Source organism: Setaria italica, chromosome II (assembly GCF_000263155.2).
Source record: "Setaria italica strain Yugu1 chromosome II, Setaria_italica_v2.0, whole genome shotgun sequence".
NCBI lineage: Eukaryota > Viridiplantae > Streptophyta > Magnoliopsida > Poales > Poaceae > Setaria > Setaria italica.
This window is the reverse complement of record NC_028451.1, coordinates 44,363,900-44,383,393: the sequence shown is the minus strand read 5'-3', so window position 1 is coordinate 44,383,393 and position 19,494 is coordinate 44,363,900. Positions and strand designations below refer to the sequence as shown.

At 46.9% G+C, this 19,494-nt stretch overlaps 3 protein-coding genes across 3 annotated transcripts; 1 reads left to right on the top strand and 2 right to left on the bottom strand.

Moving 5' to 3' along the window:
• Positions 1 to 183: 183 nt before the first annotated feature.
• LOC101768204 (putative yippee-like protein Os10g0369500) lies at positions 184 to 3,246 on the bottom strand. Its single transcript, XM_004958087.4, has 3 exons — positions 2,768 to 3,246; positions 1,635 to 1,743; positions 184 to 422 (listed from the first exon to the last, which is right to left on the bottom strand). The coding sequence occupies exons 1-3, from the start codon at positions 2,908 to 2,910 to the stop codon at positions 345 to 347; spliced, it is 330 nt and encodes a 109-aa protein (XP_004958144.1). The 5' UTR covers positions 2,911 to 3,246; the 3' UTR covers positions 184 to 344.
• A 3,470-nt stretch (positions 3,247 to 6,716) lies between these two features.
• Positions 6,717 to 11,885, top strand: LOC101767794 (WRKY transcription factor SUSIBA2). Its single transcript, XM_004958086.3, has 6 exons — positions 6,717 to 7,024; positions 8,083 to 8,250; positions 8,513 to 9,053; positions 9,340 to 9,505; positions 9,583 to 9,741; positions 10,936 to 11,885. Exons 1-6 carry the CDS (start codon positions 6,785 to 6,787, stop codon positions 11,501 to 11,503), a joined length of 1,842 nt encoding a protein of 613 aa, XP_004958143.1. The 5' UTR covers positions 6,717 to 6,784; the 3' UTR covers positions 11,504 to 11,885.
• A 100-nt stretch (positions 11,886 to 11,985) lies between these two features.
• LOC101767393 (chitin-inducible gibberellin-responsive protein 2) lies at positions 11,986 to 15,936 on the bottom strand. Its single transcript, XM_004958085.3, has 2 exons — positions 15,629 to 15,936; positions 11,986 to 14,075 (listed from the first exon to the last, which is right to left on the bottom strand). The coding sequence occupies exon 2, from the start codon at positions 13,928 to 13,930 to the stop codon at positions 12,287 to 12,289; it is 1,644 nt and encodes a 547-aa protein (XP_004958142.1). The 5' UTR covers positions 13,931 to 14,075; positions 15,629 to 15,936; the 3' UTR covers positions 11,986 to 12,286.
• Between the last annotated feature and the right edge of the window lie 3,558 nt (positions 15,937 to 19,494).

Below are 19,494 nucleotides of genomic sequence, written 5' to 3'. Positions count from 1 at the left end.
TTAGTCCATTTTGGTACGTTGGCCTGTCCTCCAAAAGAGAAACAAATTCCTGCCCCCAGCCTAAAACTCGATTGGTACGTTGAGGAAAGAAGACAAGCGTAGACTTGCTAAGAGTAAATTGAGTCGCACTTTTATCAGGAGGCTAATCATATTGTTACGGGTAGTAAAATGGACTAAAGAGCGTGACACCAAAATATTTCATAAACTTATTTTCATCGCACTTAGTCTTCTCCGGCACAATAATGTTTCGGAAACCACTAACGACAAATCTTCATGAATAATTTACACAGTTGGAAATGTCTGCTTTTGCAGGCACAGTAGTTGATTGATTTCTTCAGCTACCATCATTCTTTGACCATCATGCTCTTCTCCAGTATGTACTTGCCTTCTTTGTATTTCTGGTCTTCGTTATAAGCTTTCTCCTGCACTCAATGGGTAGGTAACTCATCATGAAAAAAAAAACAGCAACAACATGCACCAAGGAAAATGTGGAAAAAAGCATCTGAATATGAACATATTTGCTTGTTTCCTCAGGTCTGGAAGTGGCAACTCAACCAAACATCTCAAATGCATAGTAGCACCCAGGTTTGGACTGATTTGAATGGGCAGTGGCATCTAGCAAGTACAAAAGAACAGGCAAAATCGTGCTCCTAGAGGAAAGAAAAGGAGGACAAGAAAGAGCTCATGAAAAAGGTGGAAGAATAGGTAGACGCATGTTCCTCAGTTGGCTAACAAGTATCTACTTACTATGAACTTGCAATTGCTGATCAATTGATTTGTATTTTTCCAAGTTCCTTTTTGACCACACAGGACAAATTATAATAATCACATGATGGTGGAGGATAACCTGTTGTTAGACATCTAATGTACTTTAACTATTGAGCTCAGGACTGGAGCACGTGCCATATTAATCTCATTACATGTAATAATCTGATTATCCAAAGTTTAAGCTACAGCTTGGACACTGAATACTGCTGTGCACCACATGATTCTTGTGTTCATAAATAATATGGAGATCACAACCCAATAGACATTATTACAATTTCAAGAAAAACCTAAACAATCATGAGACCATAGGTTAATTGACAGAGGCACCTTCACCTATTGGCCTTCTACAGAAGATGAGAAGATGCAGCAATTATTCATCATTCACCCTAGCTGATGCCATCAAGTTATGAGCTTCCAATATGAGAAGAACGGAAAAGAGCATTCATAAAAAAGTTCAGTCAATTTTCCCTTGATGATTTATCAGCAAAGGCGTTTATAACTGTGTTTGTATTTTGTAAAGTAAAAAATAATTTTAACACAAGAATAAGGTCTAGGAAATAGAAATACCTATAATCATGCCTCAGAGACTAATACGTCTTATGCAAGGGGAAAATACTTCACATGTATCTTGTTTAAGAAGCTTTTGGGACATTCAAGCAATTGTTCAATTGGAACATGAAGTCACATATGATTTTCCAGGACATTATTAGAATTCCTATCTCTGTCAATGTAACGAAATCTAACATACATCGTTCCAATATAATAGTGCCAATTTTCTTGCTTTTTATATCTCCAGTAATTTTTTCAAATATAAGAGGACACTATTAGTTTGCAACTACAGTAGTAATGACAAATCGTTAACTTACATATCTCCAGCCAAGGAGTCGTTGGCAGCAGCTACAGTAGATATCATTCACTATATGCATTCCAGTCATGAGAATACGATCCTCGTTGGGACCAAAGCTCACATTCACCCTGGATTTGACATTGACCCCGGATCAACATGTAAACAAGAATTGGCAATGTTTAGATATTCAAAAGTCAAATCTTCAACGACCAATTATATACGATATTTAACTCAATGTGATCTGGAGTTATGTAATGGTAATAACCATGAGAATAATTACATGTCATGTTCCTAGATCAGGTGAAGCCAATGGCTAACTTCATGATTTATAGTAATTTATTTATTAGAAAAACCACGAATGCACAATTGTGCATGGCATTTGGTTTACAGGTTCAATTGCTTCCAATCCTTTCACAAAACAATGCCTCTACATGTCATTCATGCAGGATGATTGGTTAATACCAAAGAGCAGAAAATAGTCCAAGCATAGCTTCATGATCTTGATTACTAAATGGCCACGATCAAGGTCTCTCAAGTTTCCCACCAAAGCACGGTCTTGTCAATTATGTGGAATCAAATATGCAGCTTAGGCTACGTAGTCTCTAGACTAATAAGTTTATGACCCACCATCAACCTTTTCTGATAATGCTGACCATAAATCTATAACGATAAGAAACATGATATATGTACTCATTATTAATTATTCGCGCAAAACCACTCTTGTTTGTTGCATAACTCATTTGATTCACGTTCATAATGACTCAAGCGATCCTAGAACCAAACAGATACATAGCCCTCCCATACATTACTGATCCAATCGAAGAAACAATATCAGATATCCACAGCCACAAATGGCTTCTTGCTTGATTGCACAAGGCATTATTTGACAAGATCACCCCCATACCAACGACCAACAGGATCTTCAGGGCGATTATGCAGTCAGTATTCTTGCAATCCAAACAGCTAAAGTCGATGCAGCTCTCTACAAGTGACAATCAGTTCGCTCTTCGACGCACTAACTAGCTCGGCATGGCTGCAGCTACAAAGACGCTAAGCGACCAGCCACATTGCAGCTACCGTACAATCCACGCACAGAAAACCGCAGCAAATCAAACAGGGAGGAACAGAGCAAGAGGGGCAGGCCCAGCTCACACGCTGTCGAAGAGGTAGGCGCGGCCGTGGCGGCCGCGGAATTCCTTGGACACAATGGCGTCCGGCGACGCCGAGTCCACCCCGCAGTGCTTGCACTTGAACACCTTGGGCCCCGGGAGCGACTCCACGAACAGCAGCCCCATCGGCCCCTCTCAGACCCCGCCCGGCGAGCTCAATCCACCAGCGCCCGACACCAGATTCCCCGGATCAACCCGACAATCCAGGAACCGAGGCCTAAATCTTCAACAAATCCCGAACCGCCGGAACGCCAGAGGGAGGCAGCGATTGGGCCCGATCGCCATCGGCCCGGGGGAGAGGATCGTTCGGGCGAATCCGGCGGAGACCGCGATGAGATTCGGTCGGAGGTCGGGGAGGGTGGGGGGAGACGTGGGGTCGGGAAAGCGGAGGCGACGAGGAAATGGATGGAGAAATGGAATTGCTGGCCGATGCTTGGTCTTTTTTCGGACGCGGCCTTTTTCCACGCCGGGGATTTTATAGACGGGGACGATTGTCCGTGCCCTTTCGACGCGAGTGCCAACTGCCAACGGCGATTTCCTCGCTCCCGTTTGGTTCGACGTGGCCTGCCGGCGACTGGGTGGGTGCGTGCTGCGTGGGGTGGGTTGGATCGCCGTGCCGGTGCTGGTGCCGTGGCGGGAGCACCCCGGCGGAAGAAAAAGAAAGGCATCTGCCGTGCCGAGTGCCGAGAGTGACGCGCGCGAATGCAAGGAAATGGAGGCCTCGGCAGTCGTCGAGCAACGGGCGGGCACCTCGAGGCGGCGTGTTGCGTTCGGTGTCGGATCCATGGACTCGTCTCAAAGTATGTTTGTTTGAGTGTTGGAGTGGGTTGGGTTAGGTCGAACTCAGTTTACACGGTGTTTGGTTTAAACGCAATAGGTTGGGTTCGTCACAATAGGGAATATACCTTATAGATGCGGGTTAAAATGAGCGGACCATCTCGACCTAGTTCGCTCCCCCACACCGTCTCACACCATTGGGGGAGGGTGCAAGCGAGCAGCTCTACCGCTCCAATTGGTCGGCACGCGTCGAGCGCGGCGTCAGGGAGGAGGCGGTCGGCAGCGCGGGCGCGGTGGGGAGGAGCAGGGTGGCACGGCGGGAGGAGGAATCGAACGTGGTGGGGAGGCGCCAGGCTGGCATGCCAGGGAGGAGGCTGGCGTGGGGTGGAGGGGAGCAGGCTGACGGCGGGGGGAGTAGGCTGGCGGCATGGCATAGTCGGGGGGAGAGGGGCATAGTTGGCGATGTCAGTTGAGGAAGAAGATAAGGTGAGGTAAAAAAAAGAAAAGAAGATGACAGGTGGGTCCCGCAGCTGAACATGTGGGATCCGTTGCTAACGGTGTTGAAATGGCATCCATCCTATCCCTCTCAACCCTTTCAACCAAATAAAAAATGGGAACGTACCCATCCTTCTCATCCAAATATGAAATGGATTGAACCATTGAACCCAACCCGTACCACTCGATCTCGGAACCAAACCTAACCCATGCTAAATGTCAACGGCCAGGAGACGCAAATTTCAGTCCATTTCAATAGCGGCCCATGGACATACTAAAGACATGCTGGCTCGATTCATGCTGGGCCTGCATGGCCACTGCCCGCCCCGCTGCTGCTGCTGTAAGGGCGTATTTTGTACTGGGCCGGGGCCGGCGTAGGCATAACTTCAGCGGGTCGTGCTGCCACCTGATGACGGCCCGCACATCCAGGGCCAGCGTGTGGCCGTGCTCGCTCGCACGTGAAAGGTAAGGCACTCACGTAGGTAGATACAAGCAACTCCAAGAGGCTGCTAATCTTACCTCCAATATCTTTTTTAAGGAAAAAAAGAGAGAAAAAATGAACTCCAACAATCCACCTAAACCTTCCCTAATTTTTTAGCGACGCTAAAAAACAGCCTGCCACCGTGTATATTTTAGCGTTGGCGTTCCTCCCCCAATCCTGATTCCTGCACGCCCGTGCGTCCCTTCCGATGGGCCCAATACGATGACGTGGCTAGTGTTTGAAATATTGGGGGCTATTTATTAGCGATCTGCTGTGGACTGATATGTTTTTGGGGGAAATTTTTTTTGGAAGAACCCCCAATACATAGTTTTGGGGGAAGAATCTTTTAGGATACTCTTGGAGTTGCTCTTAGGGAATAGCAACTCCAATAGTACTTCAAAAAATTCTTCCCCAAAACTATATATTGAGGGTTCTCCTAAAAAAATTTCCCCAAAAACCATATCAATCCAAAGCAGATCGCTAATAAATTGCCCCCAATATTTCAAAACAGGCCACGTCATCGTATTAGGCCCATCAGAAGGGACACGCGGGCGTGCGGGAATTAGGATTGGAGGAGGAACGCCAACGCTAAAATATACGCGGTGGCAGGGCTGTTTTTTAGCGTCGCTAAAAAATTAGGGAAGGTTTGGATGAACTGTTGGAGTTCGTTTTTTCTCTTTTTCTTCTAAAAAGATATTGGAGGTAAGATTAGCAACCTTTTGGAGTTGCTCTAAGAAAAGAATATCCTTCTAAAAACAAGATAAGAAAGAGACAAAAAGAAAAGGAGTCCCTACGCTGATACAGACCAGCTTCCGAGCTGACCACAGTATAGGAATTAAGGCTAGTTCTAGAGCCGAACATGCAAAAGCCATGAGGCTCCAGTGCTCCATCATTAGACTTTGATGCTCTGGTCATTGTGCCTAGTACTAGCCTATTAGGAGACCTCTAGTTGGAGCTGAGCGCGCGAGAGACGGGCATGAATTTAGCGGTGGGCTCTCATTCTCAAGCAACGAACCCTAGTGCCAATGCCCCCACCGGAAGGGGATGAAAACTTGAAAAGGAATGAAAGATAAAGGCATAAAATAAAGCAGTGGTGGAACGGATAAGACAGTAACACATCAAATGGTAAAAACGTGTTCCGTACTATACTGGAGATATTTTTCTTTGCATTATGTACGCCCCCCTTTTATATGCCGGTTCCAAAATCTCAGAATGAGTTTTAAAAGGCACTGAATGACGAAACCTGGCTGCAGCTGTAACTTTTGTTACTCTTTACTAGTACTTTTTATGGTTGCTGTACAGTGTATTACAATGATTGGTTCTTAAACGATTGGATTAGTCACATTCACCGATCTCGAGCACGCGACACATCCATACTACTTGTAGCTAAAGGTGATGTAATCAATCTTGACCAAAAGCATACGAACATATTCGAGCGACCTTGTCATCTTGCCCTAATTTGTAGCGGCTCGTCTGCAGTCTGCAACAACTCCCGACTGCCGCGTGCGCAGATTCCTGGATCTGCTAATCTTAACCGCAGTAGAAACTTAACGCCAACGTGCAGCTTCCTGCAATCAATTCGGACCAGGCCCCCGGATTTTACCCTGCGCCCCCACTCTTGCCCCTGTTCACATTCAATTCCAAGATGATGCAACGGGGTCCTGCTCTGCTCTGACAGGCATCCCATGCGGAATTTAACACACACATTTATCTTGCCCTCCCTCCGTTTCCCAGATTCACCACGGCCCCAGCCCACGCGAAGCCTCACCTCTCACTGTCGCTGGGGCCACCAAAGCGCGGGGCCCAGGGCTCAGGGACGCAACAAAAAGAGAGTTCGCGGTGGCCCCGACGAGGCAACCCCGCAGGCCAGCCAGGTCGCTGTCCGCACCCTACTGCCCCCCGGATCCCACCACCCGGTTTCGTGCCGCGGTTGTTCTGCTCACACCCGCCCACGCCACGCTTGCTTGGCTTCCCCCTCTGCGAACTCGCGCGAGCGAGCCCCAGGCCCGGCAATTTCGCGCACGTCGCAGGGGCAGAAGGGGCAATCCATGTGACACCATTAATTAAGTCAACACGAGTCGCGGCCTCCCACCCCACCCTGCCCCCGCTACCGGCCGGGGCCACTTTCCCCAAACTGCCCTTCGCACCATCCCCTCCAAAACCACCCCCTCTCTCTCCTCCTCACCTGTCTTGCCCTGTCTCGTCCTCTTCACTCAGACGGTCAGACCTCTCCACACTTTGGCTCCAATGGCCGATTCGCCAAACCCTAGCTCCGGGGACCTCCCCGCCGGCTCCGGGGGCTCGCCGGAGAAGCCGGTCCTGGCGGATCGGCGCGTGGCGGCGCTCGCCGGCGCCGGCGCCGGGGCGAGGTACAAGGCGATGTCTCCCGCGCGGCTGCCGATCTCGCGGGAGCCATGCCTCACCATCCCCGCCGGGTTCAGCCCCGGCGCCCTCCTCGAGTCCCCCGTCCTCCTCAACAACTTCAAGGTAATTACCGCACCTCCATGTACCTATCACCCGAGCCACTCGCTGTTACTGCGGGATCTGCGAATTCCGCAGCCTCCATGTCACGCCGAGGTGGATTCGGGGCACGCAAAGAGGGATTCCGATGCGCATTAGCTTTACGCATAGTTTATGAGACATTTGCGCCGGTGGGATTGGCTCGTGGCGCCGGAATATCGCGCTTTTGCCTCGCGCTTTCGCATTTCCGGTGGTGCTATGCGGCTTCTGGAGCTGCCTTTCCCGCGGGGTTCTCGGGGATATGGTTGTTTTTGCTCGGTTCCTCCTTTTGGGGCGCCCCTGCGCCGTCTATTTGGTGCGGGGTGATGGGGAGAGCTGTTGCTTGTGCGCCTGGGGGAATTATTCTGTCCGGCACACACTTGGTGGCTCGGAGAACAAACCATCACTTGGCATTTCTCTTGTGGGAGCTTTAAAGGCCTTATTTAAGGAAATGTCTCCTCACCCTCGGGTGGTATGGTACTGGTCTCAAGTGCTAAGGGATGGTACACCTCCATAAAGAAAGCATCAAGCTGTTGGGGCAAGGAAAGAGTGAATTTTACAGGCTTAGATTATGGATGACCGTTTCGTTGCTATGGTTTCTTGATATTGGTTCAAGTGCTGTTTCTCGTTTTCATTCTTCTTTCTGACAACCCACGGCCTAAAGCGGCCTTGCTTGGTGAGGATGGGGGTGCTCAATTACAGCTACATAATTTGCATGCTTTGTTCCAGCTTGTTGTTACTGTCGACGTTGTTCTCTGCGTTTTCTATTCCAATCCTTAGATGCTTGGCAGACATTCTTCTTACTAAAGGAATAATTGATACTTTCAAAAAAAAACTAAAGGAATAATTGATGAAGTTAGCATTTATTTCACCGGTGGTTCTGATAAACTTGGAAGGGCCTAAATACTGTATTAATCATAATAGAAATACAGTTAACGAGTTGCCATGCAATCTGTAGCTGTGGGTGTTGTTGCACGCTGCTTGCTGTTTGACAGTCATAGAGTTTATCCTGCTCAACAAATAATCAATAAGCATTTTATATTTAGGTTGAACCCTCTCCAACAACTGGTACTCTGAGCATGGCTGCGATCCTCAACAAGAGCACTCACTTGGACATACTGCCTTCACCTAGGGATAAATCAGCTGGCAGTGGCCATGAAGATGGGGGTTCTCGGGATTTTGAATTCAAGCCTCATCTCAATTCTCAGTCAGTGGTATGGAACCATTGTTGTAATTATTATTTTGTAAATCTTTAGCAACATAGAACTTATGAGCTTAAGGATTTTGTTTATATGCGAGCTAAAAAAAAGTAATTTATCTTGTACAATTGCAAAAGGAGTTCAAGCATTTTGTTTGTGTGATGTCACTAAAATATACTCCGTCCATATATGGGCTTCTGTCTTTCTTATTCTTTTTTACTTACGCTCTAAATAGTTTTGTATTATATTACATAACATTCATAATGCTCACACGCAGGCTCCTGCTGTCAATGATCCAAATCATCGTGACACTTCTATGCAAAACTATACCTTAAACCATGCCACATCATCTAGCAATTTGATGACTGAGAGTAAATCTCTCTGCTCACGGGAGTCGACTCACACAGCACTTGTTTCAAGTGATCCGAAACCTCTTGCAATAGTTGGTCCATCTGACAACATGCCTGCAGAAGTTGGTACATCAGAGATGAATCAAATGAATAGCTCTGAAAATGCTGCCCAGGAGACACAGTCTGAAAATGTAGCTGAAAAATCAGCAGAGGATGGCTATAACTGGCGCAAATATGGACAGAAGCATGTCAAGGGAAGTGAAAACCCTAGAAGTTATTACAAGTGCACACATCCTAACTGTGAAGTTAAAAAGCTTTTAGAGCGTTCGCTTGATGGACAGATTACTGAAGTTGTTTATAAAGGGCGTCATAATCATCCTAAGCCCCAGCCTAATAGGAGGTTAGCTAATGGTGCAGTTCCTTCAAGCCAGGGTGAAGAAAGATATGATGGTGTGGCGCCTGTTGAAGGTGAGTGTTCCATTGTTTTCCATAATTATATTGAATTCCTGTGCCTTGCAATTTCGCGTTGCCCATACACATATCTTGTTTTGTGATTTGAAGTATATCGACTTCAGTGATCTGTGCACTGTGTTTGCTTGCTCATTTTGCATCTCTATTTCAGTAACAACTCTAGTTCCAGGTCTTTCAAATTCTTGAGAAGGAATGATTTGAATATGCAATAGCCATTTGATACTAGTTCTTTAACATTAGCTGTTACATTTAGCTGGATCTGACAATTTTTGTTAATATGCAGACAAACCTTCAAATATTTATTCCAACCTCTGTAATCAAGTACATTCAGCTGGCATGCTTGATCCTGTACCGGGTCCAGCTAGTGATGATGACGTTGATGCTGGAGGCGGAAGACCCTACCCAGGGGATGACACTAATGAGGATGATGATTTGGACTCGAAACGCAGGTAAAACATGGTTAGACTCAGTACACCCTGAAACTCCTGTCAATTGCTAATGCTGTACTCGACAACCGTGTGACTAGGAAAATGGAATCCGCTGGAATTGATGCTGCTTTGATGGGTAAACCAAATCGCGAGCCCCGTGTTGTTGTACAAACTGTCAGTGAAGTTGATATATTGGATGATGGGTATCGCTGGCGCAAGTATGGGCAGAAAGTAGTGAAAGGAAACCCCAATCCACGGTCAGTACTCATTTTGTTCATTAATTTAACCCCTTTTATATTTTCCTTCTTTTTGTTTGCCTGGAACTCTTAAGAGAATTTGAACATTATCTGATAAATCTCTGGTTGCTTTATTTAAATAAGAAAATAGGAAATGTTTTTAACTGCCATATCTGTTTTTTCCTTAATCATTAGTGTACCCATTAACTTATGGGCTTATGGCTCTTCCTTAATAAAATTTGTGATTACTATACTGGTTACATGTATTCTCTAAAAAAACTTCAATCCAGTGCAGAAGACTCAGAATCAAAAGTAAATGTCCAAGAAACAATAAAAATTTCTTCTTAACATTTAGGTGCTGAAAGGTTGAATTTTAACAAATTAGGAGGCAGATCTGGTAAAGATGTATGGTGGAAATATGTAAAAACTGCTACATCCATCCATCCATCCATCCATCCATCCATCCATCCATCGTAAATATGGATAAAGAAGCTTTCTTATCAAGATCTGGCCATGTGTCCATTCAAGGTCCCTCAGAGCTAGACTGTTTATTATGTTGACCTGCTGCTGTTTGGTAATATTTTTCTTTTAGAAAAAGTTGGGCAGACACCAACCAATTGTTTTTACAACGAGTTCTATTCCCGTGGCAAAAGATCGCAGTTGACCACACAAGAATTAGAATAGTGGGAGAAATGTAAAGAGTGTTAGGAAGAAATATCAGGTGTGGTGCATTTCGTTTATATCATCATACAAGATTATGCTGATGTATGTATACTATATCCTAGCCTGCCCTGCAAAAGTACATTTATGTAGAAAATAGAAAGTGTCTTTTACTCTGTATGTATTTAACATAAAGAAAATGTGATTTTATTAAGGATGCGATCATATGAAGTCCAAGGCAATTGGGTGTTTGGGATCTGTCTTTACTCTCTTCCAAAGAGTACTTCTCTTCCAAAGAGTGGTCTTGGATTCAAAGCCCTTCATGCAGTTTAATAATGGCTTGGGAGTAAAGCTTGAAAGAACTTACTCTTAATTGGTTGCTAGCTAGGCATTTAGAACTTCAATTGATGTTTGGTTTGATGCCAACAGTTACCGAAATTTGATGGTGCTGATAAGATTGGCATGCTGTTAGTTTGCTGCACTCTTTTTTACTAGGGATGACACATTAGGCAGTACATTCATATGTGATATTTTCGCTTCTGTTCTTGATTGCAGGAGTTACTACAAATGCACACATATGGGATGCCCGGTCAGGAAGCATGTTGAGAGAGCATCACATGACCCAAAGTCAGTGATCACAACATACGAAGGGAAACATAACCATGAAGTCCCAGCTTCCAGGAATGCAAGCCATGAAATGTCCACAGCTCCCATGAAGCCTGCTGTGCATCCTATTAACAGCAACATGCCGGGCCTTGGTGGCATGATGAGAGCATGCGATGCAAGGGCCTTCACCAATCAATATTCTCAGGCAGCCGAAAGTGACACCATCAGTCTCGACCTCGGTGTTGGTATCAGCCCGAACCACAGCGACGCAACAAACCAAATGCAGCCTTCGGTTCCAGAACCAATGCAGTATCAAATGCAACACATGGCTCCTGTTTACAGTAGCATGGGACTTCCAGGAATGGCAGTGGCAACAGTACCTGGAAATGCAGCTAGCAGTATGTATGGTTCCAGAGAAGAAAAAGGAAATGAAGGGTTTACTTTCAAAGCTGCACCATTGGATCGTTCAGCTAACTTATGTTACAGTAGTGCTGGTAACTTAGTGATGGGTCCATGAATGTCTCTACTGATGGTTATACCTCCATGAATCACATATCACCGTCGTCATGAAGATCTCTTCAGAAGCTGCTTTACTGTGTATCATAATTGAATTGGAGGCGGTCAAAGGTATACCTGGGAGCTGCAGCGATTACACAGGAGGTCGTTTGCTGTTTGGATGTACTCGCTGTATGTGACGCTGCAGCTCAACATTCGTTGTACAGCAAACCAGTTATGATTAATTAGATTATGATAATTTGGCTATGTAAACTTCTTTCTGTACTGGAATATGGGATAGAACCAAAGAGCTATCCGGTGGCAAAACCTTGTTATCTTCTGCATATGAACGATGCCAGTTTGATATTCATATGGAATGAAATATATCATTTCAATTATGTTTATTTCAGGTAGGCTAAATCAGTTGGATTTCTACTAAGTACTAACTGCACTGAATAAATTTTCTATTGACTTTCAGTCTCACTAGCGAAGAGTTCCGAAGGATTAGCTGAAAGGGTGGATGACGATTCTGGCTGCGGTCATATCCATCAGCATGCGCAAACATTTTCAAAGCACAACTGATTAACTTAAAACATATACCCAAACTTGTACTACACCTCATCAACCTGTTCTAGGCTGGTAGTGACTGCCATTACAACATCAGGCTATAGGTATTCTACTCCCAGTATCGGCATAGCTTCCTATAGTGTTCAGCCAAACATACACATCTAAACGACTATGACTATGAGGTACAGAGTCACAGGAAACATTCTTCGTCAGGTCAACATTCTCACGAGTCACAACACTAGTGCCATGCCGACGAGACTATCAGGGGCCTGTTCTTCCAGCCGAGGTAGAGCACGCCGTCCCTCTCGGCGAGCTTGTAGTCCGGCGAGTAGCTCTGCAGCAGCGTCTTGATGGTGGCGTTCACCAGCGCGCTGAGCGGGGACGGCCTGAACCCGGCCATCATCAGCCGCGCCTTCCACTTGCCGAACACCTCGTGCCTCTCCACCCGCTCCTCCCCCTCGCAGGCCACCAGGTTCACGATCTCCCTCGCCAGGCAGTGCTGCTCCATGTTGATCCGCTCCCGGTCCTCCCTCGGCAGCGCCAGGTCGATGGACTCGAAGATGGCCGTGTAGTAGTCCAGCGTCTCCGCGAACCGCTGCGCGAAGGGGGCAGTGTTGGTGTTGGACTCCTGCTCCACCAGCGTCAGCACCTTGGGCGACAGGCTCTTCACCAGCCTCAGGATCCGGTCCCGGTGGTTCGCCGTGCTCACGGTCTCGTCGGGTATGTGGTGCAGCTCTAGGGTGAAGTTGACAGCAACGGCTTCGCCAGGGACGATGCCGAGATGTCCCTCTTCCATTTCATTGCCAGAGATAGCGACAGCATTGAACTGAAAGGGCACCTTGTAGAGGCCAGCAATGTGTGACAGCCTCCTGCCAACCAACTCCAGACCGCCGCCTCGGGCGTAGGCTGAGACTGAATCATCAATGCCGGTGATCCTCACGAACGGTGGTCCACCGGGTCTTGCTGCAAGGGCCTGAAGGAGGGAGATCCACTGCGCCCCTTGGGCGATATGGAAATCAATGATATGGATCCTGTCTTCTCCCTTGACAGCCTCTGCGATTGCGCCGTTGGCCGACATGTAGCCAAACTTGAAGTAGGGGCAGGCCTCATACAGGAAGTGCATGTAGGACAGGAGATCAGAACTCTTGGGCTCCTTGCACTTCAGAGCTTTGTAGATTGAGTTGCCCGAGGAGGCGAGCCTGGCCACCAGACCTTCCACCATGTAGGCTCCCAGCCTCTCAAGTGGCTCACCGGACACAGAAACCATTTTCCTCAGCTCTGGAATCATCAAATCAATTGCGAAACTGTTATTCTGTTCCACTGCTCTAGCACAAGCAATCAGCAGCTCCTTCAGGTTGCCTTTGGGCATGCTCATCATGTGCACCCACTTCTCCGGTTCCAAGGAAAGTTGGTTTGCAACGGAGATCTCAAGGCTATCGACTATCTCAGAGTCTGTCCCAAGCATCACAGCCTCAAGATCCTTCAGCTTCTGCTTCAGATCAGTAGGGTCCTCAGTGACGCAGGAAGCACTCACAGGTGACCCATTGCCATTGGTGGAGCCAGAGTGGCTATCTTCGTGTGATAGAGGGCTGCCACTCCCAGTATGGATACTCTGACTCGAGGGAGAATCGTGCCTCGAACAACCAGAAGCTGCAGAGGAGTCCAGTGTGTACTGCTTGCGAGTCTCATGCTCTTCAGAGACAGCATCCGGTGAATGAGACTTCATGGTGTAATGATGCTCCGGTACGACGTGGGTGTCCGAAGCTGACTGATATGGATGACAGAGGTGCTGAGTGTTGCCAGAATACAGAAATTGCTTTGGAGTCTGCCTTGGGACATTACCAAAGGGGTGCACCATGCGGGAAGTTGGAGTATCAGCCATCCTGGTTCAGTAGAAGAGTCAGGTGCACTAAAACTCCGAGTTGTCAAGTGTTTCTGGTATGACAAGCATGTCCAATTCTGAAGTCAATTCAGAGGATTTTTTGCAATTTGATTGTTGATGTCTCCTTGTCCTCTAGTAACAAAGTCTGCAACAGGAGATTGAGCATGTGAGAACAAAACCTACAGAGTAATGTACAAGTAAAGAATTGACACTGAAGCTTGACAGTGAAATATGAGAACCAACAACACAGCCCTGTCGCTGACAGAAATAAACTTGGTGGGCTAAGTTAATAACGACAAGCACTCACAGCAAGTTCCCAAGCATCACAAATCAAAATTTATTCCTCAAAAAGCAAAAGTTGAGAAATATCTACAGTTTAGCAGTGCGTATGTTTAGCAGCATCCCTAGACATTATAAAAAAGTGAGACAGCCCATCCCTAGCACAGTATCAGACTAGGGACACTTCTAAAAATCTCGGATTGCAAATTTACCACATAAGATGAAAGGGAAGTATCAACTAGCAATATTTCTCGATTTTGACACATGACTTCACTGAACTAAGTATGCCCTCAAAAGATCTTCTCTTTACTAATGGTAGCAAGTAGTAGCATACAGCTATTTTCATCCATGAAACAGCATACAACTAGTCTGCCTGAACAGAAAATGCTAATTCTGAAAGCAGGATGCAGATCAAATAGCAGTCTTCAGATCATCATCTAGATTTGCCTCGAAACCGAACTGTATGAGGAGTACAGTAGCACACCCAAGTCCAGCAAACACCATCGATCCTGATTATTGCTACCTACAGAAACTCAGAAATAGGACACAGGAGGATGGCGCACCGCTGACCAAAGAAAGGCTACGGTTCTGCGTCACGGTGGATGCATACCGTACAAGCTCCGAACCTAACGTACTCCCTAGTCCCTACTAAAGAAGCACTGGTGGTATGATTTCAGCAGAGGTGATGCTGCAGGCTGTAGCTGAGTCATAAAGTATCCCCGTCGTCTCATAGAATTTCCTACGGCAAACCAACCCCCGCACAGGGAGTTTGACCCGTGCGTTCAACAACTCCGAGCGCGAGATTTTTAATTCCCCTTAAAAATTGAGAAAACTAGGCGGTCAAAAGCTTCTAGATCTGCCCGTGTTTCGGTCACGGATCAAGAGATCCGCGTAACCACCACTCGTGTGCATCGTGCTCATCCTGAGACCTTCTAATCGATCGACGCGGTCTCAAAAAAAAAAAAACAACTTCACGAGAAGGCCATGCTTGTCCTAGGTATGCGGATTGTGGTAAACAATCCTTTTCTTGAAAGACATGCAGCAAAACTATCAGTTTTTTCAAGGGAAAAAACTATCTAAAAAGGAAATCATTCAGTTCAGAGCAGCTTATTTCTAACTTTTGCAGCTCCTACGTCTCTCAAGCTCACAGCACAACGAACTAAACATATACTAGATCGATTATTCACGCTAACCACTGCCATTCGTGCAAAGGATCGACAAGCCCGCAGCGACAGCGAGGCTCCGAGGCGGCACGAGAGGAGTAACAGGAGCTAGAACCTAAAGCGCGTAACCACAGCAGCTTCCCACGATCCCATCTCATCCATTTCAGTTTCAGGCGCCTAGCACACGCGAACCCGAGCTACGAGCTACGGAGTATACAGCAAGACAGGCAGGGCGAGGCGAGAAGCAAGCGCGTACCTGTCCCGTCGACCGGGGCGCGCCGAGGCCCCAGATCCTTGAGCTGAAGCCGTACTCCGAGAGCGGACGGCGAGCCTACCCAGCTGGTTGCGCAGACAACGAAGAACGGGGCAGTAACACGAGGAGGGGGCGTGGTAGCTGGCTGGGGAGAAGAGAGGAGGCGGGGGATGGTGGGCGCGCAGCACGCTGGGCACGAGCAGGCAGGCAGGCAGGTTGTGGTGGCCCGGGGAGTGGGATGTTTCCGCCGAGGGAGGAGGGGGAATTGGAATTCTTGGGGTAGCGCCGCGCCGAGTATTTCTACCCGCGGCTCGCGTGGCGCCTCCCCACCCCGTGCGCGTCGTCCGCGGTTTTCGTCGCCAGGCGTGATGCGCGCCTGTGTTCAAACCGCGGGTGCCGGGCGACACGGCACCAGGCAGTCAGGCACCACCACCACTGGCTGCACCAGGCAACCGCACCGCGGGGGCAGAGAAAAATCTGGGGCACGCGCGCTGCCCGTTGCTGCCCGATGCCGCGAAGAAGCAACGAGCGAGACTCTCTGACGGGGAATCGCGGGTTCGCGGGTCGCGGTCTATGGGGATCGGTTCTTGATGAGTAGTAGCCGTGTAGGGTTAGGATATTTCAGTGATCAGAGATAAACACTGGGGGATTGGAGAGGAGTAGAGGCCATGGTGTCGATAACTTAACTGCAACTTGGGCTTGATGGCCACATCTTGGCATTCATAATTGCGAAATGGTGAGATGACGACGATATAATCGCCTGCAAGCGACGGTTTCCTGCACGGGATGTCACGTGCGCCAAACTGTAGGTCTGTAGCCCTCCCTCGATGAGGGGTAGGTTGGGGGCGGTTTTCCTAAAGCGCTGGTACAGTTTATGTGATCCGGTTTGCAATTAGCTTCTTCAAACACAAGCTGTTAGATCACTGTATTGAATATAGTAGTTGATGGACAAATTAAATGATCGAGCTTCTCAATACTCTCATACCATATCGGATAATATATGGATACCATTCTCTGACTTTCTGCCCTACTGCAACTCTGCAACCGAAAAGCTCCCTTAAAAAAGGTGCAAAAAGTGAAATGACGTATTACACATGTAAATATTCTTCTTGCCTTTGCTCTACACCCCGCATGTCGGTACTGGAATACGGATTTAAAACCAAGTGCAAGCTCATGGTTTTGAGTAGTTAAATTAATTTGCAGCGGAGCTCTCCTACACGCAGGGCATCTCCACACTGATTTACAGGAGGTATGCACCAATCTCTAAGCTTTTCCAGCACATCACCCGCTAGAGAGATTTCCCCGCGTACACACGATTAAAAAAGCGCCAACGTCCTAATCACGCCGTAATCTTTAGCATCATCATCTCCTCTTTTCCAGTGGTATGATTTTTCTTATCTGTCTCAATGTTATCCCCCACCATCTCCTTTTCTTTTTGACCGTACCTTTTGCACTCGGTGACCTTGTTTATACGTCTCCTTTTTTAGTTTTTACTCCTGGATCATCGCATGGTGGGGTCTCCCTCAGCACACCCTAGCCATTGTGGCCGGCACTGGTAGATAGATAGTATTAATAATGAAGGAAAACGAAATGGTAAGTGTTGCAATTGGATTATTATGAGATATCGACGTGAGCATTAGCTTTGATTCAGGTCCCGATCGCCATAATTTGGGATAATCTGGAACGGTTCGTGCTTGGACTTGGGAGAGAGCAGCGTATGTAGCAACTTTTCTCGCACGCGACTATGAAGTAGAGGAAAGCAACATATGGATGGCATTATTTAGGCCGCCAATCATGCAGCGCGACATGAAAAGGGAAGATGTTTCGTAAGTACGAAGACAGGTTTATGAGTACGGCACTATCATCGTGTACTTCATGTAGCTGAGTACATGCACACTAATATGCATCCTTTTTTTCCTTTTTTTTTCTTGGAGAGCAACGGTCGAATGGTGATCCCAATTATATATGTCCCATCTAAGAAAGCATAGCTAAAGATCACAGTAGATACCAATTGTGTCTTCGGGGTCTGTTGATTAGTTATACAGTCATGTCATTCCAAATCATTTTCCCTCCTAAATTATTTAAATGAAAATCAAGTTTTTAGATCGACCCAGTAACTGCATCCCTTATCAGAGATTCAGAGCCATGTTCCTTGTCATCAGGCACCATGGATGTGCCCAGACATCTCTCTTTCGACCCCTTTACGCATACCACCGCGCAACTCCCCGAAGAGAGTAGCTGTGTGAGGCATTTTTCGGAAGGTGATCACGTATGTCTTTACGTACTGCGCACGTAGCGTGGAATTGCAGAGACAGGAAGACAATGACACACCCAGGTATACGCCAGAATAGTCTTCTCAAGAAACTGTACCCGTCACTCTTGCCGGTCTTCGGTCTTCAGTACCAAACAAAACCATGAGTTGAACTGGAGCCAAGCCCTGGGGCCAACCGGCCAAGGGAAATTGCCGAGCTGTTTGATGAGGTGACACTGGCAAAAACTTGTTGTTTCCGTCTCTCAATTTAAGAGTTGCTGGTGGTGGTCAACCTTGGACCGGTGGGCAAAGTGGTCTGACCCCAACTGTACCATGATCCGATCACGGAAAAAGCAGGAGCAACACGACGCGACCGGCGTCGATGGGCTACGTACGGTACGGCGACTCTGTTCGGCTTTCATCTGTGTAGTCTACGGCAGGTGTTTGGTGGTATGAGCCAAAAGCTTCATTACTCAGCAGTCCAGTGATGGAACATGACCAGACATTGGTGCTACCATTAGTCAGCTGTGTCATGTCAGCTCGGGTATACCACCCGTTAAAGTTTAGCACAGTTACATCGAATATTTATACTAATTTGATACTAATTAGGAGTATTAAATATAGGCTAATTACAAAACTAATTGCACAAATGGAGTCTAATTCGCGAGATGAATCTATTAAGCCTAATTAGTTCATGATTTGACAATGTGGTCCTACAGTAACCATTTACTAATGATAGATTAATTAGGTTTAATAGATTCATCTCGCGAATTAGCCCAAAAGTTCTACAATTAGTTTTATAATTAACTTATGTTCAGTCCTTCTAATTAATATCTGAACATTCGATATGACAGCGTAGTATCCAAACATTTAGAATATCGTGTGTGGCGTGGGCGGCCTGGCTCTGATCTCGATTGACTTTTCTGTGCCTTTTTTATATGGTGTATATGTTAAACTACAGGAGTAGGGTACAGTACAGGTCCTTTTCTGGATTCTCCGTGTCAACATGCGTGTATGATGGCATGTTGCAATGTTCCTTCGGTCCTTTTCGGCCTGACAGAGTGGCAGATCCTTTTGCGAGTAGCGAATGAAACGGGGATCAAAAGGCGGCTGCCATACGAGTCACGCGTGACTCAGTTCCCGAGGGCAGCGCTGATGCGATCCCTCTTGCTACAGTGCTACCCGAATCCGGAGCATGGACATGGACAGTGACATGGCATGCGCCATGGCACGGGCAGCCGCAGCAAAGACACGAGGGCAAACAAACTAGTTTTTTTATATTAAGGGGGTGTTTGGCAGGGAGGGGTTAAATTTTAGCCCCTGTCACATCGGATGTTTGGACACTAATTAGGAGTATTAAACATAGTCTAATTACAAAACTAATTGCACAACCCCTAGGCTAAATCGCGAGACGAATCTATTAAGCCTAATTAGTCCATGATTTGACATTGTGAGGCTACACTAACCAATATTCCAATGATTGATTACATATGCTTTAATAGATATGGTCTCGCGATTCGGGCCAAAGGGTTCCTGCAATTGGTTTTGGGTTTAAACGATGTTTAATTCTCCTATCAGTGTTCCAAGAGGGAATGTGAACCGGGGCTAAATTTTAAAC

Bases quoted from the DNA above. Each gene is read 5' to 3' on its own strand.
- LOC101768204 (XM_004958087.4), bottom strand. From the start codon at position 2,910: ATGGGGCTGCTGTTCGTGGAGTCGCTCCCGGGGCCCAAGGTGTTCAAG. The intron at 1,744-2,767 runs GTGAGCTGGGCC...TGTCAAATCCAG, and splicing joins GCCTACCTCTTCGACAGCGT to GGTGAATGTGAGCTTTGGTC. The intron at 423-1,634 runs GTAAGTTAACGA...CATTGAGTGCAG, and splicing joins GACTCCTTGGCTGGAGATAT to GAGAAAGCTTATAACGAAGA.
- LOC101767794 (XM_004958086.3), top strand. From the start codon at position 6,785: ATGGCCGATTCGCCAAACCCTAGCTCCGGGGACCTCCCCGCCGGCTCC. The intron at 7,025-8,082 runs GTAATTACCGCA...TTTTATATTTAG, and splicing joins TCCTCCTCAACAACTTCAAG to GTTGAACCCTCTCCAACAAC. The intron at 9,742-10,935 runs GTCAGTACTCAT...TCTTGATTGCAG, and splicing joins AAAGGAAACCCCAATCCACG to GAGTTACTACAAATGCACAC.
- LOC101767393 (XM_004958085.3), bottom strand. From the start codon at position 13,930: ATGGCTGATACTCCAACTTCCCGCATGGTGCACCCCTTTGGTAATGTC.